We start from the raw sequence: 27,296 nt of genomic DNA, 5'->3' as shown, positions 1-27,296 counted from the left end.
TCTTATATTGCCAATGTTTATTTTATCTTATTTCATAAATTTTATACACTGCTTGCTTGTAAAAAAAACCCACACACAATCAAAGCTGTTTTCAAAAAGAATTATATAACACTGTGGAATAAAAATAATTTTAAACATTAAAAATATCCTCCTTAGTGGTTCAAATAGCTCACTTAAACTTCCGCTGGGTATTTCTGTCTACTTGCAGTCATCATTTTTCATTCCCACTCATATTGCCAGGGGAGTTTCAGGGTGTGGAAATTAAGATTAAGGTAAATGTGATCTTAAAGCAATCATTTTATTCCATGAGATACATATTTTCCAGAGCTTCTCCAATTGAAAACATTGCAGAGGAGGGATGCCTTGGCAGGGTGGGAAAACGCTTTTCAACCCAAGGACCACATTTCGTTGTTGGGGTGGGGTGGGGTAGCAGTGGGGGTGGCAGCAGTGGGAATGGCTAGAGACATAAGTGGGTGGTGCAGGGGAAGTGACTCCCCTTTGTACAGCAGGTTGCATTCCAGCTCTGCCAAAAAACAGCAGTTCACACTCTCTCACACACATGCACACCTACATCCAGGCAAGCAAGAGGAATTGTCACAGTTCAGGGGCACATGCCAGCCAGGTAAAAGCCCTCTAAGGGGGCCCTGAGCAGGGCCAATAAGAATAGCCAGGCTTGAAATCTCCTGCCCTTGGCATAAAGTGTCCAGTAGTCTCCTTTTTCTTAAAGCAATTGCTGGGAGTTTCTGGCAGCTAAAAGACTGTTTCAACATCTCTACAATGTGGGAAATAACAAACTCTCTTCCATTTACAGTGAGGCAAGCCCTTTGTAAATCTGTCCATCCACTATTCCTCTTTTGAGTTGAAAGGGAGTTTTATGATGCTTGAGGGAGAGTCTTCAAGTCTCAGCCCTCTAGAACTTGTTGCTATGACTCCGACTCCTCCTTGTCCCAGATGATGCTCTCCTGAGTAGTCTTGGTGGTCACCAACTCAGTTGCCCCGAGTTCCGTTGCCGGCAGTGGAAAGTTGGGGTTGCATTGTTTATCACAGGAAGTCAGGGAAGCTGCCTCCGTGACATCACTTCCTGCCATAGCAATATGCTGCACTTCTCTCTTTAAGGAGTCATCTCTGGCAGTGTTTAAAGCATCATTTGAATGTGGGCACATCAGTATTTCAGGATCACCATCTCCTGGACTGCTATTGCGGCCTCTGTGAGGTTCATTTTCAAAGGCAACGACACACTTTTCATTTTCTGAAAGAGAAACAACTTAATGAGTAATGTGAAAGCAGTAGAGAAGTGTAGGATAAGAGGCCCTCTTCCCTTTTAGAACATCAGCAGCAGCAATGTCTATAGGTCAGGGAGTGAAGCACCTCAGGTCTGTGGGGTGGGTGCTGCTTTCCCATGCTCTCTTCTCTGACCCTCTGAGCTTTCTGCAGCCCACAGCTCCTCCCCAGCCCACAATCATTACTGATAGTTTCTTCACACCCTTCTTGAGTGTTTTTGCCTGGCTGAAATGTGTCCTTGAACTCTGATAATATCTCATCTAGCTCCCCTGGATGGAGAAGTGTTTGTGAGCGGCTACAGAACCTTACCTAATGTGCCAAGGTAACATTTACATTCATTGCCCCACCCACTTTTGCTTGTGGCCCCACCTCTCAGTGGCACATGCCCCCCACTAAGGTTGCCCAGTAGGGCTGAAAAGGGTTTTCTAGCCTTGCCCCTAAAGTATACTCTTACAAAAATTTTCCCCCATGCTCACCTTTAGCATTCCCCTCTTCGCAGCATCTGAAATCTTCAGGGACGTCTTGTATGAGGCGACAAGAAGAAAATCATAACTCAGTTAAGCAGAACATAATAATAAAAGAGGAAAGTGAACTAAGATATACAGGACTGGCATTCACATTGGCCCCTGAATAGCCCAGGCAGTTGCCTTGAAGTTGGACCCAGATGTGAATCCTTAGTTTATTCCTTTCTGTTGTTACTTTTCTGGGGTCTATCCAGGAAGAATTCTTCTTCTTATATATTTATTTGTACCCTGCCATTTCCCCCTGATAGGACTCAAGGTGGCTTACAAAAGAACTGTTGGTCACAAAATTATTTCCCTTCCTAGTCACCCCCTACTCCCAGGCAGGCCATAGGCTGCCATGGGCTTCAGTTGCCTAGGCAACAGTAGCTGGGAAGAGAGAGGGGAAGAGTTTCCCCAAAGAACAGCTCCCAAGTCAGCCCCCTTGGAGCATGCTGGTGGAAGGGGGCAAGGTACTCGTGGCCAGGCCCTGAAATATCCAAGGTGAGATCATGGGGGGAAAGGTCAGAAACAAAAGACACAGGTACATGACAAACACAATTTATATCATTTTGAACTCCCATGATGCTGGAAATTGTAGTTTGTGGAGGAGCTGAGACCACTCTGTTAAGTATTTCTGCCACTGCCAATGGAATTACATTTCCCAGGATATTTCTGGAAGAGGTACAGCCAGGTTAAACCTGTAAATCACAGCTTTCCAAACAGAGTGTGTCTACTGCAGTGTGTAGGTGTGTCACGCAAACGCTCCCTACACTCTTCCCAGGGCTGAAAAGGGGTGAGGTTAACCTCCGGTTTCCTAGAAAAACTGAATTACTATGACATGAAATGTTGCATGTCTAAAAAGTGTCACCCATATGAAAAGTTTGGAAAGCTCTGCTGTAAATGCAGTTAACTCCAAGGAATGTAAAGCCAACAAACTATCACGTGGTAATGGGAAAGCCATTCCTGCTTTTGGTTATCCAAGGGCAAATCCAAGGATATATCAGTAAATGATGTGTGGATGTGCACCATAATCAAAATGATTAATACTGGTGAGCAAAGTCATTTATGGAGCAATTGGCACTTAGATGCCCCTAGTGATCGCTAACAGATAATTAGAATAAGAGAATCAGCTCTGCTCTCAGTACTTTGCAGGCAATAGCCATGCATTGTCTGGCTTGTTGTGTGTATGCCATTGGATTGGAACTAGATGGTAACTCCCCAAATGGGTGAATATCTATTGTTGGGAAGATTGGCAATGCCTACCTGTAGAATTCTCCTTTTCAGCTCCTCGCATCCTCTTCTTCCTCTTTTGTTTCAGGATCACAATGCACAGCACTGCAGCTACTGCCAAGACTAGCCCCAGGAGAATGTAAATTCCGAAGAGTAAAGATGAGCAAGCTCGGTCTGCAGCAAGAGGTGTTGGCGCGTGGGGTTTAATGGGGGCTGCTGTGGAGGAAAACAGAGGGGGCATCATTATTCCACTCTTCCACTGAAAAAGGCTTCTAGAGCAGCTTACAAATATAAGTCCCCACTTTCAGACTCGCCATGTAAGCGGCACGACATAAGAGGAAAAGGGACTGGGAGGGAGGAGGGGGGAAGCAAGATCAGGCACTAATTCCTATTTACAGAGCTCTTGTAGTGAACAGCAGGAACGAAAAATTTGGAGATGACTCAAAAGCTGCTGCTCATTCAGCAGTGCCAACGGAGAGGGTCCTGCAGTCCAGTCTCTCTATCTCTTTCCACCTGATTGAGTGTCTGCTGACAGTTGAGGGAGCGGCCTGATGCAGCTGTCTTTTAACAGAACTGATGGAGAGGCCTTGCAGACATACAGCGCAGTCTGACAGTGGGTCATGTTCACTGCATTTGGAATGGGGCTTTTGGAGCAACTGAGTTATCTCAGCATTAGAGCAGAAATGGTCAGCAGTACAGTGGTACCTTGGGTTACATACGCTTCATGTTACATACGCTTCAGGTTACAGACTCCGCTAACCCAGAAATACTACCTTGTGTTCAGAACTTAGCTTCAGGATGAGAACAGAAATCGTGCTCCGGCGGCGCGGCGGCAGCGGGAGGCCCCATTAGCTAAAGTGGTGCTTCAGGTTTAGAACGGTTTCAGGTTAAGAACGGACCTCCGGAATGAATTGAGTACTTGACCTGAGGTACCACTGTATTATTTTGTCTCTTTATTGTTTTTCTGTCCCACCATCCCTCCAGGATGTCAAGGGAAGATTACAGGGTTCGTTTCCCTTCCTCCTTTTATCCTTACAACGCTGAGGTAAATTAGGCTGTGAGAATATAACTGGCCCAAGGTTACGCAGCGGACTTTCCTTGCAGTGGGGATTTGAACGTGGGTCTTCTCAGTCCTGTCCTGACAACTGTAACTACAAACAATGAAATATGTCCCCTCTCTGCTTTAAGCTCATCCTAGGAGGCCAGTTTTATGATCATCCCACCATCTGAAGTATGACAGGCAACTAGTGATGTGAGGGCTTTCTGGACTGTGGTTTCCCACATCTGGGAGCCCCTGCCCTAGGAAAAATTCTAAGACCCACAGTTGGGCAATACTTTTATTTGCGTCAACCAAAACGTCACACAACATTGAGCAAGCTTTTGAGCCCTCCATCTTCAACAGGCCAGATGACAGACAAAGTACACAGGTGGTGGGGGAGGGGGAAAGATTCAAAACCACAAAGTTCAAAAATTGGGTTGGATGTTGCAGCCATGAGCTGTCTCTCAGACTAACCAACCTCACAGAAAATCAATACTGTAAAATAAAATAAAAATCTGATTACCTGGGGGTAAAATACATGTTACTATTTAGCAGTGCTTCAAACATCAGCAGGTGCACTTAGTCTAATTCTGTTCCATTTCTTAATCCAAAACCCCAGTTATAATTCTTTGTTTCTCTTTCTTTCCTATTCCATCTTTACTCTTCTTTTTTCTAGTTAGCATTCTGGTTTAAAGATAACCTGTTATCTCTCTGGGTAGGGCAGATCACAGCAATTTACAGAAATCTTCATTTTTGTAAACCACTTAGAGGGTTTTTTTAACAATCAAGTGGTATATACTGTAAATATTGTAAAATAAACATAAATAAAATAAACAAATGATTTTCATATAACATTTGCTCCATTTGCCCTCATTGTTTTATGGATTAATCCCTTCTTTCCCTTTATTTCAGCACTCTCTCCTAATAACTATCATAATAACTTACATAAAGGTAAAAGTAAAGGGACCCCTGACCATTAGGTCCAGTCGCAGACGACTCTGGGGTTTCGGCGCTCATCTCGCTTTATTGGCCGAGGGAGCCGGCGTAAAGCTTCCGGGTCCTGTGGCCAGCATGACTAAGCCACTTCTGGTGAACCAGAGCAGCGCACGGAAACGCCGTTTACCTTCCCACCGGAGTGGTACCTATTTATCTACTTGCACTTTGATGTACTTTCGAACTGCTAGGTTGGCAGGAGCTGGGACCGAGCAACGGGAGCTCACCCCGTTGTGGGGATTCGAATCGCTGACCTTCTGATCAGCAAGCCTTAGGCTCTGTGGTTTAACCCATAGCGCCACCCGTGTGGCTTACATACCATTCCCAATTATATGGTTTTAAAAAGTGTTAAGGGCTGTGCTTTATAAAGGCTAGGGCAATGGAGTCCAAACTCTCCCCCACCCAAGCCCATTTGAAAATTGCTGAAGGCCTTGGTGGATCACTTAATGGTTTTTCTGCCTGTTAAAGCAATTGTAATGCATTATGCTAGATGCTGTATGATTTTTAACTGCATTTTTTTTTTTGGCTTCTTTCTATTTATTATATATTGTATAGAATTCGAGCTGTATTGCAATAATACAGTGAACTGTGATATGCCGTGAACTGCCTAAATTAAGCTCAAGGACCATAATTTGGGAACCCCGAGGTGATGATGTTTCCACATGGAGGCTCCTTGGCACACAAAAAACTATTTGTCCATATAGCCTAATGTGCTGTACTTTTCTGGAAGAGGCCCTCCCCATCACTTGCTACAGGTTAAGTGGAGATGTTGGAACCTTGAGATGGGGCCCTGAGATAGCAATGCAGTTTGAAAGCAGGCCAGTGCAAGGAGATAAATAGGTACCGTGACAGTGGGAAGGTCAACGGTGTTTCCGTGCACTCTGGCTTCCATCACAGTGTTCCGTTGTGCCAGAAGTGGTTTAGTCATGCTGGCCACGTGACCCAGAAAGCTGTCTGTGGACAAACACTGGCTCCCTCGGCCTGAAAGCGAGATGAACTTCGCAACCCCATAGTCACCTTTGACTGGACTTAACTGTCCAGGGGTTATTTACCTTTTTTTTAACAGTCCCAAGGGGTCTTTTTTGTGTGGACAGATATTACCCAAGTGGCACCGTCAAACCTGTGTAGCATCATGGTTAAACAAATGAGCTACAGTGAAGTGCAAAGTTTCAGGATGAATTACCCTTTAGTCATGAGCTCACCAAAGGCCAGCCCCTATCTCTAAGCTTCAACATGCTCTTCCCCACATAGGAACCATAGAAAGCTGTTGTATAGAAAGGTAAACCACTGGTACATCTTAGCTCAGGATTGTCTATAGCAGCTTGCCAGGATTTCTGAATGAAGTCTTTGTCAGCCTCACCTCCAGGGATTGACCCTGGAAAGCTCTGCATTCAAATATGTGCTCTCTACTATGGAGCTATGGCCTTTCCCTCATGTGGAAAGTTAGTCATAAGTTGTGTGCATATTATATATATTTAAAGCACATTTACCCTCTTTCCAAAGAACCCTGGGCACTGTCATTTACCCCTCACAGAGCTACAATTCCCAGCACCCTTAACAAATTACAGTTCCCAGGATTCTTTGGGGGAAATAAATGTGTTTTCAATAGGTGGTGCGCACACAGTCATAGTGGCCTATCTGTATGTAAATCACTAGAGATTTCTGTTGAAATATGAAGTGGTATATACATTAACTACCTCCCTAGGTAGGCTGCTTTGAGGGCCACTAAATTACACATGTGAAGTACTTTTTCTTTTTTTAAAGCATGCTATAAATACATCCAGCAATTCAACAGATATGAGTCAGAAGCCGCATGGCACCCAGTTACAACCCCCCCCCACCTACTTGTGGAGCCAGTACAAAAACCCCAGGCTCTACATTGGCGTCGCAGTCCCAAACGCAGAAAGATGTGGTACTGCATTGACAGACTTCACACGTTATGGTTACTCACTCCCTCTAGGTCAGTTTCCCACACGTGTACCAAATCATGAGTATGGCAAATGCCCACAAAGAAGCAACCTCATTGCTCTTGTAGACCCAAACAACAACCCTGTCTGTCTTACCTGATGCCTTCACTATCATTCCTATTTGATAGATATGAAATTGAGACTGAAAAAGAGCCAATTGCTATAGCAGTGATTGGTAGGCCTTTTAAGGGAGACCACTGGTGCTCTTCCTTGAGAAGATAAGTCCTGCTGAACCACGGCAAAGATTAATCTAGTCTATCATCCTGTTCCCCACAATGATCAAACAGGTGCCTCTGAAAAACCCATTAGCAGGATTTCTGGACCACAGCCCTCTCATACTGTGGTTCTCTAGCGGCTGGCTCTGCTACCTCTACTCTGATCCCGCTAACAACAATTGATATCCAAGGTCATCAGTAGATGAGAATATTGCTTCTGTTCCTGTTCTCATCCACCTGTCTCAGCCATTGGAATCTCTTCCTACTGGTATAGGATTTGATTCCAACTGAACTCAATGCACCCAGGGAACAATTCCCTCCCGCTCTTTCCAAAAGTCAAGGAGATTGTTTTTATTGCTTACTTGTCTCCTTCTCAGTCTTCCTCTGCATCTTTTCACAGCTCACACATTGGTCCACCAGGCGGTCATAGCAGAGGCTGGGGAGATGGCAGGAGGTGCCGGTACCAGAGCGCCTGCTTCTGGGTCCACAGTGTACACATTGTTTGCTCTGATGGTCGTAGCAGAGGCCAGGCTCAGAGCAGGTGGTATCCACACCTGAGTGGCTGCTTCTGTTCTGCAACATGGTTCAGTCTTCAAAGAAAGAAAAGGAAGGGAGACCCCAGATTATCAAGGCTTAACGAGATAGCAGGTTATACAAATGAGAAACTGTTGGACTTTGAAGCCTGCGCTTCGCTCCCTTGAGATCTCACTTCCTCCAGGAGGCCCTTTATAAAAGAGCAAAAGGAGGAACTTGCCCAAGCAACGCCCTCCTGTCCTGTAACTCCCCGCCTAGTATTACGTTTGATTCTTGTGGTGTAAAAGCCATGTCAACGTGACGCTATACGTCCAAATGGATGAGGGGCCTATTGGATGGCATAGGGTTTATTCTAAACTTCCACCTCTACTGGACTAGTAGGCCCGTCCCCAAACATTTTGTGGCCGAAAGAACATAAAAAAGGGGAGAAATGGAAAAGAGAAAGGAAGCCATAAAAATAGCAGAAAGAGAAGGAAAAACAGAGAAAAGGGGAATATGAAGGAGAAGAGAGCAAGAAAAATGGAGGTGCCTTGAAAAGAGCAGAGAGTAACGCAATGAGTCCAACCAATGATTTGGGTGTAGCAAGGCTCGCTTCCCTCACACTGTATAACTATTTGGCTGAGCCCCACACAGCAGATTATAACTTTTGTGACTAAGATTATTTCACACTGCACAAAGACAGCTGGAGAAAGGCCATGGCTTGTGCTTCAGTGCTGCTACTAGTCAGTACAGATCCTGGGCTAGGCAGACTCAGTATAAACATCACGTATTCAAGCCCACTGCAAGATAGGTTGGAACCACCACACATCTCAAAGGGTTGTCTTCTTATCCGTCACCTTTGGAGAACAGAGCTCTTTTTGTTACAAGGAGGTCAAATCAATTAAAACTAGGCTTAAAAGTCCCCTCTCAGTCACTGCCCACCAATATCTCAGATTTTTTGTTTCTTTTTCTCATTATATTTAATCTCTTTCCCTTTTTAAGCCTAGCCTGCTTTCATGGAAGATTCAGTTATATGGTGTTCCACATCTCTAGCTTTTTCTACCATTCAGCCTTTCTGTATCTCACTTACATGGTCTTACTTTCCACACCAGCATGTATGATTTGCCTATCTGGTTTATGACTCAGTAATTCCATGTAAGTATTGGTCAGAAGGTGAACTGTACAAACTCCTCTCGCACATTCCCCTCTCCCCACAAACTCCAAGGCAAGTCGTTGTTTAAGTTTCAACTGGGCCAGGAAGCAATGCATTGACTGGCTCTCACATTTCCCAGTCATGTGCTGTGCAGATGGAATATTTTCCTGTTTGTGTTGATTAAATGCTCTTGCAGCATTTGTGGAAGTCTGGAGTGCATTCACTGTGCATCCAGCCTCAGCAATCTGCAAATGCACTGCACCTCTCTGTGCTGCAGGCACAGCATTGCAGTAGAGGCAGTGATGGGCTGGGCTTGTGGCGCACTACACTTTTACAAGAATCACTTCCTCTCCCTTCACTGTGATGGTCTGGCTTGTCTGGGAGCAACACAGCAAGGTGTTTTCTGAAAAGCTGGAGTGTCAGTGAAGTTTTTACAATCTCTCCCCTAACTCCCATCGCTTTGCTGGGATCCCTTTGTTAGGAAAGGTTACAATATTTGAGGTCTTTTCTTAGGTTGTTGTTGTTTTAAATGAGAGTAAAGGGAGTGGGAGACACATACGATAGAGGTGTATACAATTATTCATAGCGTAGCAAATATTGCCAGAGAAACATATTTCCCCCTCTCTCATAATATTAGAATCTAGGGCCAGAAGATTCAGAACAGACAAGAGAAGGAACTTCTGCAAACAGCACATTATTGAATAATGTCATTTATTCCCAACAAGAGCAAAAACTGCAGGTTGTCTGTCAGCAAAGCCTCTGGCTTCTTCAAGGTGTAGACCTCACTGTGTGAGGAAACCTTGCAGTGGGTCTGTCCTAATACCAGCAAGCAGCTGGAGGTAGGAAACCTTCAATAGCTGCATTTATTTGTGACCAGCAGATCAACAATTCCCTTTGGATGTGTATGAGACTCGTCCTATTACAATGATTTTAAGCTGCAATTCAGCAGCAGCAGCAGCAGCTGCAGTGAATCTTGCACACACCCCAGACCTTGCACCTGGTGTTGGGACACTGTTTGGACCCCCATAGTCATGCTACTGAGTGAGGGGTGCTCTTCTCAGACATCCATCTTTTCATTAAATTATGTTTAGTTAATAACAAATTTTGCCAAGGTAGATGAGGGATCTGCAGAGGAAAGGAAGGGAAGAGGCTTTCTGGCAGGGCACAGCTAATTGCACATGGAAAGGAAAGAAACCATTGGATATGGGGACACGGTCCCATTTGCTCCATAGGGTTGAGTCAAAAGACAAAGCTTCTGCTTCAAGCATTCTTCAGAATAGCACTAATAACAGCCCAGCCTCTTGCCGGTAACTTGCTGTTCCAGAAGATGGAGCCAAGCAAATCGGCTGTCTTCCATTTTCTCTCCAGCTGTCTCTTTTCTTCTCTGGATTCCAGTTCTGCAATCTGAGCTTTCCCTACATGCTCCTTAGAGGCAGTAGCAGGGTAGTGGCTTGGCCTTGTCTAACACCCTCTTCGCCACTTTTGGAACTGTTACAGCTCAGCAAGCAGAACATGCTGTTCCTTTAAAGTCCTTGTGCTCTTGCTGTGCGCGATGCCATGCGATGAGTCAGATCAACAGGGAATGGCCCTCACACAAGGATCAGCTGCAAAGCCATTTCCCGTTCTGGGGAAATGAGGTTGCGGGCTGGGAGCAAGCCCTTCCCACACACATGGGGCAGTATAGCCCCTGCGCAATTGGACGGTTCTCGGCCATGTCATCCTTAGGCTGTCCAATCCGCGACTGAGGCCTCGCCCCTGTTTTCTCCCTGCTCGGTCAGTTCTCCCGCCCTCCCACCCTTAGGTTAGGCTCTTTATTTCTTGACCTTGCTATGGACCTCGGTTGGTCGCCTTGGTTGTCCAAGGGGCCTGGTAGGATTTTTTCCCCAATTGGCAAATTGGCACCAGCCATTTGGTTTTTTCGCCTACCTTGTAGCAAATAGTCACAACTTTGTAAGGTTAGGCGGTTAGGCATTGGAGTATTGAAGGTGAGGGGATATAGTGGCCATCACCTACCCCTCCTAATTCAAGGGTATTCTATTAAAGGAATCCAGGGGGCCTGGTCTCTGTCCGAAGCCCCAGACAGGGGGGCTAGGGCCATGGCACGACCCCTAGCAGTGACCCTGGGGGAGTTCCTAGTTGATGTGCATCAGCAGGGCTCCCCCTACTGGTGGTTAACCCTTCCAAGACTCCTGCAGATGGGCAGGAGTCAGATATCGTCATGTGGTTTCCAATGCCTAAGCCAATACCACTCACATTCTGTAACCAACAAAGTTGTGGCCTTTTTCGCCCATTAACCTAAAATACTGTTTCATGTGTCTTTATTCCACTTCCTGGGAGGGTTTGGGACCTTGCCACGCAACGCTTCTCACAGGAAGGATATCTGGAAACGCCACTGAGGTGCGATGGTGGGGAAAACCATTTCTCATTGCCCTATATCAGTATACTTATTTCTACCCTTTCCCACTGTTATTTTGATTTGCTCATTTGTTCACGGAGTTTGTACCTGCTCTTCATCGGAAAGGCTCTCAGACAACCACCCCCCAACACAACCTCTGTCTTCAGAAAAGACACAGCACAAGATGAAAAGTGGATGGGGAAGGAAGAGGAAAACAAACCCAGTCAGAAAATTCTTCTGATTCACTTCTGCTTTCACCCCTCCTTTTCTGCCAAGATTCCTGGTACTGCAAGATTGTGACAAATAACTGACTCCATCATCATTCATGGGGGCTTCAAGGCTCCTACAAATATAATCAATCAAGAAAAATCTTGCAGATATCTGCGACTGTCCTCTGCTGTGTCACCAGCACTTTTCAGTTCAAACATTTTAAAAGACTCACTTGAAGTTGTGAACTGACTGCCAAGTCTGTGGAAATGAAATAGCTATCTGGAGGAATGGACTGATAATGTGCAGATTAATCTTTTGAGCAGAGCAAGAATGAGCGCAGATTTCTTGACTAGCTTGCATTTTGCCATTCTAGTGCCCACCTTCTCGTTACTGATCTTCACAAGCAGGGCAAGCATCAGTAGGAAAGCTTGAGTGGCTTGTTGCAGACGTGAGCTGATCTAATCTGCACCTCCAAAACTAAAGTGCAGATCAGAGTCTAATTTGCAATTCTCCAAATTTTGCATTTTCAATTCAATAAATGTATCAAAATGCATGGAAAATGCATATTTTAAATTACTTTAGTACAATATTTCAATACATAGCAGAACATTTTGTGTGCATTTTTTAAAATGCAGATTAATGTGGAAATGAATTAAGAATGATTAATTATGAACACATATGAAAGAGACGGATCTGTCCATCTCTTGAAGCATGTGTCCACTGTCCTAGTCAAAACTTGTTTCTTGCACACTCCCAAGCATCCTTGTACATTTGCAGGAGATTGTAGCAGAAAATGATCTAAAAAGGGCAGACACACAACACAAGGCTGAGGCTCATTTTCACACTTGCCATGCTTATAATGTGGGTGTAAAGGTCATATTAGCTAGAATGTTTATTTGCATTACAAATTACCACTCTGCTTTCTCTTCTGCATCAACAATGACCAGCCACCAGTGCAAATCATGTGTGAGAGGGGCTCAAAGGCAATTTGAAGCTGCACTGTTGCACACAATGGAACTTCTGAGCAAACAGGGATAGGATTGGCCTGAAAACTTTACATGTGATAATGCACAAATAGGGGAAGAAAAGTGACCCTTTTTTGGTGTCACGTGCAAAATTCCCTAAAAGCACCTTCACATATTACAAGTGATGGTGTGGGAAATATGGGTGTTACTTCAGTTTTCCCTACAACAACAAAAATTAACATATGGGCATCATACAAGTGCATTTACATGCTTCTGGATCAATTGGATGCACCAGATTCATTGACATAGATGTTTTGAGCTATATATATCACATAACATGTGCTGTATATGTCATGTCTTGGTTACAGGAACCAGTACAGTGGTACCTCGGGTTAAGTACTTAATTTATTCCAGAGGTCCGTTCTTAACCTGAAACTGTTCTTAACCTGAAGCACCACTTTAGCTAATGGGGCCTCCTACTGCTGCCACGCTACCGGAGCATGATTTCTGTTCTTATCCTGAAACAAAGTTCTTAACCCAAGGTACTATTTCTGGGTTAGCGGATTCTGTAACCTGAAGCGTATGTAACCTGAAGCATATTTAACCTGAGGTACCACTGTATTTCCCACAGGATTTGTTATGGAGAACTATCCCAAGTCTAACCCAAAAGGAGGCGCAGAATTGGGGGCAATCTCCTCACAATGAGCTGAAGCTGACTTAGAGCAAACAGTTAGCATGCACACGGCCATTGGGCAGGTGGAATAGTTCTGCAATACCGTACCCTCCATTTCTGCGAGAACACAATTGCTATGGACGTTGGGCAAAAACCCTTCTCTAAAAGAAGCAGCCCCAGGACATAGACACCCCAAAGAACAGTTCACAGTGCTAGATTTTAGACTGCAAAATATATAGCTGATATATCTATAAATGACATACATCATTGCTTAATGCCCCCGCTTGTGAGCTTTCCAGGGCTATCTGGCCACTGGTGGAGGCAGCAGTGCAGCTCTTATGATTCAAGAGGTAGACTAAACTAACTGAACTAACTGACCCAACATTTTGGAGAGACAATGGAGGACACAGAGATAAGCATCTTCAAACAGTAATGAACATCCTATTTTAAACAAGGAGCTCATGTCTGGGGAGTGGTGTTTTTTTTTAAGCAGCCCAAAAAAAACCCTTATTATATAACGGACAACCACTAGCACAACTGAAACAAATTAATAGAATCAGAGCTTTAGTGCATTCCATAAGGAAACTCACATTTCTTATCTCCTTTATGAGGAGATGGAAGCCTTGTGAGCTCTGGGGTCTAGTTAGCCAAGTGAGTTTTATTAAACAAATAAAACAGCATGCATACGAAAGCAGCAATTAAAAATACAGTTTACTACCAGGGCTGGAGAAATGCTTCAAAATAATTATCTCAAGTATTTGCTCGAATAAATGAAAAAGCAGGATTTGCTGCAACTGTATTTGTGTCCCATTGGACCTCACTGCTAGAAACGTCCACCAAAGAATTAACGGGGGGGGGGGAGGTAAAATTTAGACTTCCACAAGCACACACAAGTGCTCGAAAGCTCAGAACAAGAGCTTCTGTGATGCAGTTGTAAACAGCACTGGACTTAGTTCTAGAACACAGAGCTGGGTTTGAATTTTAAATATCAGGCTCAGGCCAAAGGATTTATACCTTAAAGAGTCTGGCTTAAGAGATTTTACCGTCTGAGGCAGAACAGCGCATGCTGCCCACCCCATTCCACAAGTAAAGAGGCATAATATTCAAGCCTAGCTAAGATACTTAACAACTTGGGATGAGGCTACAAAAAAATACAGCTTTATACCCCTGCCCAGCCACTACAATGCATGGTAGAGCGCCTCCTGTTGGTGCCAAAGGTTTTGGCTCTTCTCCTTGAGTCTACCAGTAGCAGGGCTTTCTGTGTTGTGGCCCCTTTAGTGTGGAATTTATTCCCATCTAAGATACGGCATGCCACAACTGTGTGCCATTTCAGATTCATGCTTAACTCTTATTATTTACACAAGCCTTTTCTACCTGAACATTTTAATTAATGACTGTTGATCATCTTCTGGCGTTGTATTGTTATTTTAACTTCGTTACATCTGGTGAGTGTTTTATACTTATTTTTCATTTTCTGTACATTTCTGATACTTTATAATGTTTATAAATCTTTTAAAATAAAATAAAATACATCTGGGCTGAAACCATGATACTTTGTACAGCACCTTACAAACACTGTTAGACAAAATCAGTATTATTTAACAGTGCCTTGTGGGCACAGAACAGATTTGCAAAAGAAGAGCTGTGTCTCTGAACTAAAAAGACCATTTACTCTTGCTCTGTGGCATGAACGGGGCATCGGTTTCTAAAAGATAGTTCACGCCCCCACCAATGCGGCCATCTTGAGTGCACAGTGTGGCATTGCGCTTGTGTACTGTGTACTATGGGAAGTGAGTTGTGTGTGCACATAATCTATCTTGGCCTGGTCACGATTAGAGCAGGAGTGAGGAATCTGTGGCCTGGCAGCCAGAAGGGGAACTTCAGGTTGAGGGCAAATGCATCCCTCTAGTCTCCTCTGTATGGTTCTCAGGATTCTCCCAGTCTACTCCCCTGCTCTGCTGTCTCCTTGCTTTTGCCTGGCTGAAGTGCATCCTTCAACTGGGATAATGATGTGCATGGGGTGTGTAGCAGCCACTAGAAGGCAGCCTATTGTACAAAGACAGACGTCACCTCCATCATTCCACTTATATTTGTCTCTGAGCAGCTCCTGGAGAGAATGTGGGCCTTGAGATGAAATTGGTTCCCTATCACTGCTAGAGGGTGGCAGGGCAGGTTGGAAGATGCTGCCCCCCCCCCCCGCCCCCAAGGTTAATGGGAAGCTCACTGAGACAATTGGAAGATACCGGACATTCAATAACCCCCCCAAAAAGCTTTAATGAGAACCTAGAAGAAAGAACAAGAAAGACCCTCACTGTCACCTTGTGAGTCAGATCAAAACCAACCAACACACTTTGCATTTCACAGAAGTATTTGTAAGGGCTGCCTCGCAGCTGAACAACAGTCCTAGGATTATTCATACGACTTGCTTGAATTATTATGAATAATGAGTAAATCTGAAAACATGGCAACATTTGCATAGACCACAGTTCCCAAGAGACAATTATGATGGGGAGAAAAGCTTTCCCCCTCTCACCTCTGTTCAGTTCTCTGCGTGTCACTGCATCCCTTCCAGATAGTGGACTTAATCATCCGTTTTACATTTGGCAAATATGCATATAGTAAAACTCATATATTTTAGAGACAATTATGCATTAAAGGAACAGTAAGTAAAGTCTAATTTTAGTGACCACAAATGAGAACTGGAAAATAAATGCTACTTGTTAAAGGTGAAACATTTATACGATCTGAAGAGAAACCAGAGTATAAATACTACTTGTTAAGTCCTCACCATCTGTTCAGGGCACAACTGGCTGTATGCGTGTTCAGAAGTCTGGACACAATCCAGTCCCAATTTCAGTCCCATGGATTTTCAAACTCATTCCTAAACCATTTGTATTAAACGACTCTTAAAATATGCTTAACTGTGGCTTCATTAAGTAGGCCCTATATTTTACAAAAAGAAAATAAGAGAAAAGTTTTGACTGTCTCAAAAACCAAATCATAGCTCCAGGATACTGGATAGATCAATATATGTCCTACACTTTCTATGGCCATCAGAGTTCAGTAAGTATTCTAAATGGAAATGTAGCCATAATATCAGTAATTTACATTTGCAGCACACATGTTCAGTTTAAGATGCACTAGTTGAAGAACAGTCTTTGAAATTTTAAGAAGCAGCTCTTGAATCGTGTACATAATGCCTGATAGAAGATAGAAGATGGAAGCTATTTCAGAAACAAATCTATTTGTGATCGCAATATTCCAAATAGGAAAGACCTAATTTCATTTCTTTGATCATCTGGTCTAGTGCTTAAATCTGCTTTGCTGTGTAAAGTCCAACTATGATTTCTTCAGAGTTGTTCTGGTTTCTTTTTTCAGCTTGTGGTTCTCGTTATGCATCTGCAGCGGCACAAGAGGGTTCTCCACCCAGCTGAGTCATCATCCTGACCTCCCTTACCTACACCCCAAAAGCAGGGCTAGAAACAGAGATATGAAAGATATCTAGGAGCTGAATGGCACCTTAAACCCAGGTGATGAGCACAACTACGGAATGTCTAGGCTCGCTTTTTTTATAACAAGAATACAAAGCCCAAAATGAACTGCAGCTAAAATGTTATGTTCATTTTTCACTTCCCCTGCCCACCCCCCTAATATTCTTAAGAGGATCTATTCTCCAGTCTCCAGACAGTAGCTGGAAGTGGGGAGGCAGAAAAAGGTCCTCCTTTCCTTCCTTCCTTTTAATCTGAAATCCTAGGTGCAATACTGCACCCAGAACTCAGAAACGAACGCTAATGCAAAATGCGCCTAGAACAATGGGAGTTTTGAACACTGCCCAAAAGCCTTCCTTTGAGATTCTGCAGTGTGTTGAGGACTGCCTGTATGCTTCACTTTCTTAACAGCTTTACCTGTTTTCTGCCCATCTTTCCTTGGCTCAAAGGTAGCCACCTGCTCTGTTCAACTCGGCTTCCTCCACCAGCTACTCAAAGTGCATTTCAACTGCCTTCTAACCCATCCAAACTTTTTGAAAGCTTTGCTTTTGAACAGGTAGGAATCTATTAGCATCATGGCAAGGATTCGGGGACGACGGAAATTGGCTAGGAAACATATCCTTTTTAATTTCCATATATTTGCTAGTTTAACAAGATGACTTCTGGTTGCAATGACCTCGCCATGGAAATACTGCAAGTCATACTGCTGTTTTCTGAAAGCTGAAAAAATCCCCGAGTCAAATCTAATCTTGACTCGCCCTACAACCCTAGGCATTAACAGGGAACAATGGATATTGAATACCATTAGCCTGCTCTCAGGTTCTGTTGGAATATACATATTGTGTGCTGGACTTACATTGCCTTGGGTGGAGGGCATGTGTGCATGCTTCTGCAGCCCAATTTTATAGTCTATACATTTATAGATAAGCAGATTATTACAAAATGTGATAACTTCCCTATGCTTTCTCCTCCCCCAAGGAAAGAAAGAAAGAAAGAAAGAAAGAAAGAAAGAAAGAGAAATGGGGTGGTTGGGATTATAGTGCAACAGCATCTGAAATGCCACAGGTCCACCATTCATGGTGGAAAGCTGTGAACTTTCTTCATCTTGGGGAAGTTCAAAACATTAACTTCTGACTGATGAGAAATTACGGAGGCAGTGCTATGGTGTTTTGCTTTCTTTTGGATTAGAGTGCACTGCAGACTTGCATTTCTTTCATTTTAAAAATTCTTTATTTTATTTTGACAAAGTAATAATCATAAATAAATAAGAATAAAAATGTGCATCCCACCACCAATACCATTCCATTGTAACTATCCAACCTCCCAAAATTTCAACACCTCTTGCCATGGTTTGACCCCTTTCTGTTTTAACAGTATGAATTCTACAAACACCCTCCATATCTATTCAAAATCATTTTGCCTGCATACAATGGTGGAGAGCAGGCGGGGGGGGGCTGGCGCGCATCCTGGTGGCGGGGCGCGTGCCTGCAAGGGAGGGGCGTCCTGGTGGTGGTGGAAAGCCGCAATGGCACCCTGCCGGGATCGCACTGCCAGGAGCGCTCCTCTTCCTCTTCCTCTTCCTCTTCCTCTTCCTCTGCCAGTGCCTGCATATTCCCCCATCTTACCTTAATGGCACGTGTTAATAGCTATATCCCACACCTCTTTAGACCATTCTTCCATTTCATATTCTGCTTGCCCCTTCCACTTCCTCGCTATAATGATTCGTGCAGTTGTCAATAAATTTGTGAGCAAGTCTTTCATAGCCTGCGAACCTTCCACCCCATCGTAAATTGATAATGTTGCTGTCAGAAGCTCGTCCTACGCTCGAGTAGGACCCTGGCAGAGACACATGCCCAACTGGCATGTTCTCTCCCTTCTGGTCGGGAGCTTCATTAGCTTTCTTCAGCCCAAACATCACAGCGACCGATACCAACAGACACCAACACACTTAGGGATCTGCAGAGTCTTCGCAGCTTGCGCAACAGACCTCAGCAACTCAGCATTTTGGCTCATCTACTTTATTTACATATAAACACACACGGAGCACTGCCACATGGCTCCCTCTCTCTCTAGCATCAGACAGCAAAGAGAAAGAACAAAGGACAATAGTCCTACTTCACAGAACACAGTAACACAAACATCTTCTCTCCGTCACCTTCCACTCTGTGGAGTCAAAACACACACCGTCATGTGAAAAACAAAAATCCCATGACTGCAATCATGGAGCAGGAATTCTAACAGATGCTACCTCTGGACTTTTTGTCAGCTTTAACCCAGTGATTTCTGTTATCTCCCTTAAACACCAGATTTGTATTTCTGTCATATTTGCTTTTACTTACAAATATACAAGCAGGACAAAGTGGGAAGTGAATGACCACTCTCACAGCAGGCACCAGATCCCCAGAGAAATCTCCTGCATCCCAAGATTCTTTACCTTCAGCCAGTTCACAACTCCCCCAGGATACACACTGTCTCGTTCTCTCTAAATTCAAACTGCCTTTACCTCTTTCTCTGTCTTCTCCTCACAGATGCATATCCCATTCCAAATGTTGGATAGAGGTTTCTAGTTATTATCTTGGGTCATAGTTCCCACTGATCAACCCATCACCCTGGACTACTAGATAACAATCACACTTACAGAGGATGGTTAGTCAGCATCCATGGCAGTATACATGCAAAAACAAGCCCCTTTTAACCTTGTTTTAAGTGAGCTAAATACATCCAGATGCTTAAGCCTCTCAGTGAAAGGCTTGGGGGGGGGGAGAGAGATTTTTAAATCTTGCCTACATCCCCAATACCCTCTTGATATGTATTTGAGCTATGTGTGAATCCACTGCTAAACCAGGAATTGAGAGTAGTGATAAGGAGACTTGGTGGAGATAACACACTTTTATGAAGCCTGAAGCTGCGCCTGGACAGATGTAGATTGTATTGTATCTGCCTTGGCCAGAGTCTCTTGGGCTCTGCCTCATTCATTTAGAAAGTTCAGCAGCACTGCTCTGTCTTGGCAGTGGGAAATAAAGCCTTTTGGATGGGAATCCGAAATGTAGGCTACTTTCCAATTACAGCCAAAAGCCATCCCTGGAGCTTCAGCATGGCCTGTGCTGTAAGGGCTGCTAAGAGCTTGTTTGTTTCTTCAGTCCAATTAAGCAACAGCTCTTGATTTTAGAAATGAATAAATGAAACACTTCATCATCTGTGTGAGCGCTTGTCTTTGGTATCTACTGGCAAGGGTCTTCCATTTGCCCGGGAACAGATTGAAAGGAGACCATGAGATCTTTTGAGATTCAGAAGTTCAATTTACTCTTAATTGTTTAAGTTGCTTTTTATATACAGTAACTGTTGTGCTGGGCTGTGGGATGTTTTTGTTTTATTGGAAAGAGGTGTTTGAATGTTTGTATTTTATCTGTTTATGTAAACAGCTTGTCCTGAAATGTAGAATTCTATCCTGAAAGGATAGAATTTTTAAAATAAATTAAAATATGGGATGGGGTTAAAAGGAGAAGAATGTAAATATCTTAAGATCATTCTATTTAGGAAGGATTTTTTTTAAAAAATCACACTTGCACAAAGAATACCTGTACAAATGTCCCTGAATTGAACCGGGGGTGACCTAGGTAACTCCCGAAGTCCTTTCCAACTCTAAATCTGTTTTGAAGATTGATTTATAATATTTTATAGTATGTTTTATGGCATCATTTGTTGTGCTAATATGCTGCTCACCGCTTTGGGGGACTGTGGGCCGAAAAGTGATATATAAATATACCTATAAAATAGCACAATATAATCCTTGAGACAGGCATTTTATAATGTGCCTGCTGAGTATTGTTCACGTTCCTCTTATTATGGTTGGATAGGACTCTTTAAGCTGAGCACTGTGGGTAACTGCCATTTGGGGGGGGGTTATGGCACCCAGATTCTTCTCTGAAGAGTGTTGCTTCTTCCTCTCTTAGAAAATGGCGCAGACCAGGGGCACCAACTCTAAGGGGCCAACGTGTCTCTTGTCTCCTCAATCTTTGTCGTAAGGGGGCTTAGCTACCTCAATGCTGAGGCGGCCTGGTGCGCGTTATGCACATTGCAAGTTGCATGTCACAACTTCTCAACCAGCTCCTACAGAGCTCTCAGCCTTTTCCAGATGACGCAACATCATTTAATAATAATAATAATAATAATAATAATTTTTTATTTATACCCCACCCTCCCCAGCCAAGGCCGGGCTCAGAGCGGCTTACAAGCAATAATAAAAACAAGATGAATGATTACAACTTAAAAACAAAAATAAAATACAACATTAAAATAATGGAACATTAAAATATTAAAATGTAGCCTCATTGCAGGAGAAGGAAAAGAAAAAAGAAAAGCACAATGTGAGTCACTCACTTGACGCTATGCGCACACAACATGTGCCCCCACCCCAATATTGGGGGCAGCCTGGCACTTCTAGGTCAGGCCATGATGGTTAAAGCTTCACCTACTTAATCTCTGTATGTCAGGCCACTATCAAAGGCACAGGTACAGGGGAGAAATGGCTCCATTACTGCAAGTGTACCGTGGTGCCTGTGTGGGATGGGGCTTGATGTTGACCTGTGACTGGGAAGAGTGGGGCAAATGCTAAGTGTGGGAAAGCCCATAGTATGCGCGGCAAGTTCTATAAGCAACATTTACAGACAGGGCAGAAAACAGCAGCGCCAATCTACTTACTAGTCTTTAAACTGAAAAATGTTAAAACTGCTTTCATGTTTTTAACAAGTAGCTGTGTGTGTGTGTGCGCGCGCATTAAAGCCATCAAAAAACAGAAGCCAAAAAGGAAAGGATATTACAGTAGTTGTGGCCCTGTTTGTCAGACATCTGCTTTTGTGCTCTTGCAACTGAAATGCAGACAGGGATTGGATAATGCTGGCTCCTAAACCTATGGAGAGGTCCCTTGTCCCTTTTCAAAAGGCGACTGATTAATTGCTCATTTTGCCTGATGGCTCTCTGAGGCAGGCACTAAGGCTGACTTCAACAGGGCAATTCAGCCCCTTTCTTCCATCAGAGAGAGAGAGAGAGAAAGAGAGCGCACCAGCTCTGTCACTTCCCTTTTCAGAATCACTCTGGGGTTTCCACTGCTCTTCTGCGACGACAAGCATGTCATTTTGAAGTTTGTCAATCACAATTTAATCAACCAGCCACTAGATCTGAAGCTTAACGGGTATCAGATAATAATTTGCTTGCTGATTATACCTCTGTGGCAATTTGTCTCTGACTCCATTTAAACGTTCAATGTAAAATGCACCCAGGTTGTTCCCTCTTCAGCTGATTCCAAGTGCAAGGCAGTATCTGGCAAACTTACAAGAATTTGAGAATAGATGTGAAGTCCCCTGCCTTGGCCCCAAGGCTTCACGCCCAGTGCGACCAGACCAGTCATGCTCCCTTAAATCCGCCTCTGACAGATCTCTAAACCAAAAAGCAGTCTCCTTTCAGATGCATCTTCCACAGTACCTACCCTAGTCAAGGATACATTCCACTCTTGGTTGGGTATAATCCCTACCCCCTGGATATGATCCTGCAACAACTAGGTAATTAGGGTACCATTTTTTTTTCTGATTCCTACTCAAAGGGAGGCACAGGGCAAGGTGATCTGACAGCCACAAGCGACACTGTGTGGGTGCTATTTAAGGGCAGAGGAGCAGGGGAAACAGTTCTGACCCATAGGGCACAGTCCATCATCATGCCAGGCTCCTGCTCATTTCAGTGAGGCTTGTGCAGGCATTTCCGGGTGGAATATACCTCAGAAAGTGACGTCCTTTTCAGTTATTTGGCCTCACAGCTCTGAGCAGACTCGTGACCTTTCACAGCAGCCTGCTACAGTCTTTTGTTGACTGGCAACTGCCAGTGAGGAAATATGTATCACATTTGAGGAATCATTGAAATAGGGGCTAGAGTGATCTTTATTTGTCATAGTTATGCAGTCATTTCATTGCGGTAGAAGCCCCTGGATCAATACATTTGTTCACATTGCTAATATACCCTCACAAGTAAGCATGCTCCTATGTACATTTGTGTTCTTGGCTGAACCCCTGATTAACTGGGCATCTAAGATGACCCAATCCTTCTCTTTCTGGTCGTCTGCCAATTGGATGATGCTGACAGCAGTGCCTGTTGGAAAATCCAGGCTTTGCTCATATTCAAAAGACTACAAAGCAGAAAAGGTATTCTCCATCTTGGGGGGTGTCCCCCTCATCATTTCAAGACTTTAAGAGCAGTAAGGTACGAGAGATGGAGATGGTTCTCTCACACTTTTTTTTTTTACATATGTTACAGTGCACGGGTGCAGCTGTGGTCTGAAACTAACAGCTCTTCTTTGGAACAGTTAGAAGAAAAGATAGCAAAAGTGTGAAACCTTCATCAGCAGAACCTATCTCCTTCAGAGGGAAATAAACGTTTCCATGTCTTGATCGTTTTTATAACTGCCTTGTAACTGATGGTTTGTTTACACCAGCGGTAGGGAGCCTGCACTCCAACAACATCTGGAACTCTCATCGTCCCTGACCATTGGGCATGCTGGCTATTGTGAAGGCACTCTCGTGAATCATTAACATCCTCTGCCACTCCACCTAATAGAAAATCACAGAAAGAAATATTTATCCACATTCCCAAGCTCATTATTAAAAAATCACTCACGTCATCTTCTGTTTGCATTGAATTCTACATGCTCAGGATAATTACTATACTATGTGGTCCAATATTAAAAACGGGCCAATCAAGAGATACAAATTAACCAGGACCTGTTTTCCTCACTTTCATCTTAGTTCTCTTTCTACTCCTTGTTAATCTCTCAACTGCAGAAGTAGAACAGCTGAGGCTCCCAATCAAATAGCCATGTCTAAACACAAACGGGCAAATGCCACCAAACACTAATGCAGAAGCCTTTTCCTAAACAGACCGTTTTCAGGGTTGCTTTTTAAATCAACTACTTACGGATTCTATCCACTGCCAGACCTACTCAGACTTGACCCACTGGGATTAAGAGCCATGGCCAAGTTTTCTCCATTCATTTCAGTGGGTTTACTCTGAGTAAAACTTAGCTGGCTACAGCCCTGCATTTTTTATCCACCCTTCCTCCAAGAAGATTGAGGTGATATACAAGATTCCTGCTTCCCCACCCAGAGACACACACAGAGAGACTGGCCCAAAATCACCCAATGGCCTTAATACTCAAGTGAGAATTTAAACCTGATACCCCCTAGTTCCAGTCTTTATTTCTAACCATGCTACCACACATTCAGTCATCAGTATTTCCTCGGCAGAAATGTATACAGTATTCAGAAAAGGATCAAACCTGAACTATTTGCTTCAGGGGTGCGTACCTTACCATTGATATGCACCCAACATTCTAAAAATCCCACTTCCAATAGGGGCTTCTATCAAAGCAGCTCAGTAGCAACAACAAGAGATTTGGATGCACAAACATTAGAGTACAGCAAGCACTACATCATGCACTTGGAAAAACTAATCTGAGTTACACAATTTTCACACAGTAGTGCACATCTTCCTCCATTAAGGAAAGTTCACAAGGATCTTGCACCCAGCTTGGAATATCAGTGGCTTTCCATTCCACAACATGAATCAAAGAGTCAACGCATGATTGCACTTACACCAAGTATGCAACAACTCCCAGTTGCACAAAGCACAAATTGGCTGGGAAGAAAGGACCACCCGTAAACAAGACAGTGTAAGCTGATCTTTAGGGCAAATCAACACTGTACCTTTTAATTCAATGCACATTTAAAGCACATGACTTCTCCCAGAGTCCTGGGAACTGTAGTTTGTTAAAGGGGCTAGAAATGGTAGGAAACGACAGCTCCTAGGATTCTTTGGGGGAAAGAACATGCTTCAAATGCACACTGAATATGCTTTCATGGTGTAGTGTGGATTTGCCCTTAGTCTCTCTAGGATCTGTTTTGGAAAGAAGCCAAACTTGACCTGAGTTGAGATGCAGGTATTTGTTACTGACCTGGTTTTGAATCCATCTTTCGTTTAAGAGCAGCACATTTTTCACCCATCCTGTCAGGGACGCTTTAAGCAGACCGTATAAATAGAGCAGAATTGGGTTGCGTTTTTTAAAAGAGCCTTAAAGCATGCCAACTATCTAAATAAGTTTCTGTTTCCTATCAAACTTCTCTTTTTCCTACAGTGAAAATACTACTTCATGAATAGAGCAGGAATTCCCCCCACCCCAAGCTTCTTGTTGTTGTTGCAAACTTTGTATACAAACCCTGGTGTAGCTGCACCTTCTCTGTCTCCTTATCTTGGTGCACGGTGCTTATGCCAGCCACATTATGCATAACAGGGGACTCCGGTCTGTCTCCCTGTTAATTCAGGTATCCCTCTTCTCCTCAGCATTTTGCACATTGCTGGCGTTCTCACATAAGTAAATTGCAGGCTGGGGCTCTAGAGAGATGTTGGGCAGACATATGCATAGCTCTTCCATTGGAAAGAGATGGCCAGAATGCAGCACTGTATACATACCCAAGAGAAAGCTGGGGGGAAAGGTTCTGTTTATTACAATTATTTATATCACACATTTCAAGATGTTGGTGGTAGACGGACCTGTGGGGTGTAGGGAAGGAAAATTTGACTGGAGCAGGCTCTAAGGTGGCTTTTGCCTGTGTCCTTCAATGAACTCTATGCTGATCCCTTTCCATGCACGCAGTTGAACTGGCAGGCAGTGCTCAAATTACCAGGGGGGGTAGGGCACCATTAGATACTGTTTTGCGAAGCTTATGAGGGACACACACGATTTGACTAAAGTTGGTCAGTGTGGGGTGACCCCCGTCATGGATTTCATTAAGGGCTTCCTACTTCCACCTCTCTGCAGTCAGTAATGTACCAACTGCCTGCAGGATGTGTGCCATTAATCGTGATTGTACTTTGAGACTGGCATCCAAAATAGGGAGTGTACTGATTTCACATCATTTTAGAAGTACAGTGGTACCTCAGGTTAAGTACTTTATTCGTTCTAGAGGTCCGTTCTTAACCTGAAACAGTTCTTAACCTGAAGCACCACTTTAGCTAATGGGGCCTCCTGCTGCTGCTGCGCCGCCAGAGCATGATTTCTGTTCTTATCCTGAAGCAAAGTTCTTAACCTGAAGCACTATTTCTGGGTTAGCGGAGTCTGTAACCTGAAGCGTATGTAACCTGAGGTACCACTGTATCATGCAATGCCTTTGTCCCTTTGCTTCTGTTCTGTCCATGAACAGAACTCCCTGTGCAGGATAATACTTGGACACAAACCACCATAAATTAATTCTTCCTTATAATGCTTTCCTAGTTTGGCCACTGATTATTTTGTTCCTTCCTCCCTGCATTTGAAATTCAGCATGCGAAACCCGACAGAACAGAAGCACTTGGAACATGCTTCTGTCCTCCAGCAAGTTCAACAGAAAGAGTATTGCCTGAATCTAGCATTTTTCATCTTCAAAGCATTGCATGGACATTGGCTAATTAATCTTCCCTGCACTCTTGGGAAGGAGGTGACTAAGTACTCTGTGCTATTATGTCGAGCGGCATAAAAATCAAAGGAATTAAGAGATGGGAAAAGACACGGTCTAGCAGAGTAGGTCATGTTTGTTTCCCACGCGCAATCACCTCTGGCTAATGTGCAGAATTATTCTCTACATATTGTTCTCCAGGGCTCTTGTCGAGTCAAGTTTTAAACAGCTTTAGTAACACGATTTCCAGCCAGCTCCCCTAGGATGCTCTTCCCCAGTCTGTTGCATCACTCAGTGGGAGAAATGCTGGCTGTTACTAAGGCTCAGAGTTTGCTCATTTTGCAGCTCCCCCACCCCACCCCTCTTGCTGGTTTGGTACAGAGTTTAGCAAGTTTGCCAGAGAGAAGGAGGCCTTTCTTCCTCATTCCCCTTTCCCTTTCTGGGTTGCATCCCATTAGACTGCTTTAGTTTGGATTACTGCTCTACCTGGTGAAGTTGCTGCCTATAAACTTCCACCCACCTGGTGACATGGCAGTTCCATGCTATGGAAATAGGAGGAAAGGTAGAGAGAGACTGAAATCTCCCTCAACATGGGCCCATAGGCTGGCTTCTCTGCATGCTAACTTCCTGTAGTCTTATCTTACCCTTAAGGTCATTTTGCTGTTACAAGGCAATACATCAGGTACATAAGTGACATTGTGAGGCCCTCTAACTCAGTATTTTCTACCCCATACTGACAAAATGCATCACCCCAGGGGTTCAGAGTCTTTCCCAGCCATTCCTGGAGATGCTGGGGATGAGACCGTTTGCTTGCTAAACATGTGTGCTACTTCTGAGCTATGGTTCTTCCAACAGCAATATTGCAGCTGGCAATCAGCACTAGGGAACTTTCTCACAGAAAGACACTCCTAGATTGAAAGCAGCAGCACTTTGAAATAAGTCACTGCTATTCCCAGGATTCTGGCTTAGGGGTGCGTGGTGTTAGTTTCTGTGTGTTGCCACTGTGCAATGCTCTTGGAGTCACAAGACTCTATTTACATTCCAGAGACATTCCAGGCTATTGGAAGTCTCACGGAAGACGGGAGACGGATGTGATGTTACTGGTTTTCTGTTCCTTGGTTTTTCAGTTGCTCTCTGCTCTCACAGAGAGAGGATGTATATTTCTTTCTGTCTGCGTAGCTTAGTAATAAAACTTGCA

At 43.9% G+C, this 27,296-nt stretch overlaps 1 protein-coding gene and 1 long non-coding RNA gene across 5 annotated transcripts in view; one reads left to right on the top strand and one right to left on the bottom strand.

Moving 5' to 3' along the window:
- TNFRSF13C (TNF receptor superfamily member 13C) lies at positions 1–24,709 on the bottom strand. Of its 3 annotated transcripts, none has more exons than XM_082240042.1 (5): positions 24,622–24,709; positions 7,591–7,818; positions 3,048–3,230; positions 1,758–1,802; positions 1–1,249 (listed from the first exon to the last, which is right to left on the bottom strand). In XM_082240042.1, the coding sequence occupies exons 2-5, from the start codon at positions 7,808–7,810 to the stop codon at positions 924–926; spliced, it is 774 nt and encodes a 257-aa protein (XP_082096168.1). In that variant the 5' UTR covers positions 7,811–7,818; positions 24,622–24,709; the 3' UTR covers positions 1–923. The 3 variants fall into 3 exon arrangements, with proteins under 3 accessions (XP_082096168.1, XP_082096169.1, XP_082096170.1); XM_082240043.1 differs by lacking the exon at positions 24,622–24,709 and adding an exon at positions 11,510–11,957; XM_082240044.1 differs by lacking the exon at positions 24,622–24,709 and having other exon boundaries at positions 3,048–3,227; positions 7,591–8,195.
- Positions 13,809–27,296, top strand: part of LOC309541863 — a 21,901-nt gene continuing 8,413 nt past the window's right edge. Inside the window, exons 1-3 of one of the 2 annotated variants that reach the window (XR_014223985.1) lie at positions 13,810–14,582; positions 16,516–17,181; positions 22,929–23,060. This is a non-coding gene — a long non-coding RNA (uncharacterized lncRNA). Of the gene's footprint in view, positions 14,583–16,515; positions 17,182–22,928; positions 23,061–27,296 lie in introns of those variants that run through there. The other variant, XR_014223984.1, reaches the window with a different exon arrangement.

The sequence above is a fragment of the Podarcis vaucheri genome (assembly GCF_965113315.1).
Source record: "Podarcis vaucheri genome assembly, chromosome: 10".
In the NCBI taxonomy this organism is placed as follows: domain Eukaryota; kingdom Metazoa; phylum Chordata; class Lepidosauria; order Squamata; family Lacertidae; genus Podarcis; species Podarcis vaucheri.
The sequence above is the reverse complement of the archived record's forward strand: the minus strand, read 5'-3'. Positions and strand labels throughout refer to the sequence as shown.

Bases quoted from the DNA above. Each gene is read 5' to 3' on its own strand.
- TNFRSF13C (XM_082240042.1), bottom strand. From the start codon at position 7,810: ATGTTGCAGAACAGAAGCAGCCACTCAGGTGTGGATACCACCTGCTCT. The intron at 1,803-3,047 runs GTAGGCATTGCC...GCCTCATACAAG, and splicing joins TGAAAAGGAGAATTCTACAG to ACGTCCCTGAAGATTTCAGA. The intron at 1,250-1,757 runs GTGAGCATGGGG...TTTCTCTTTCAG, and splicing joins CGAAGAGGGGAATGCTAAAG to AAAATGAAAAGTGTGTCGTT.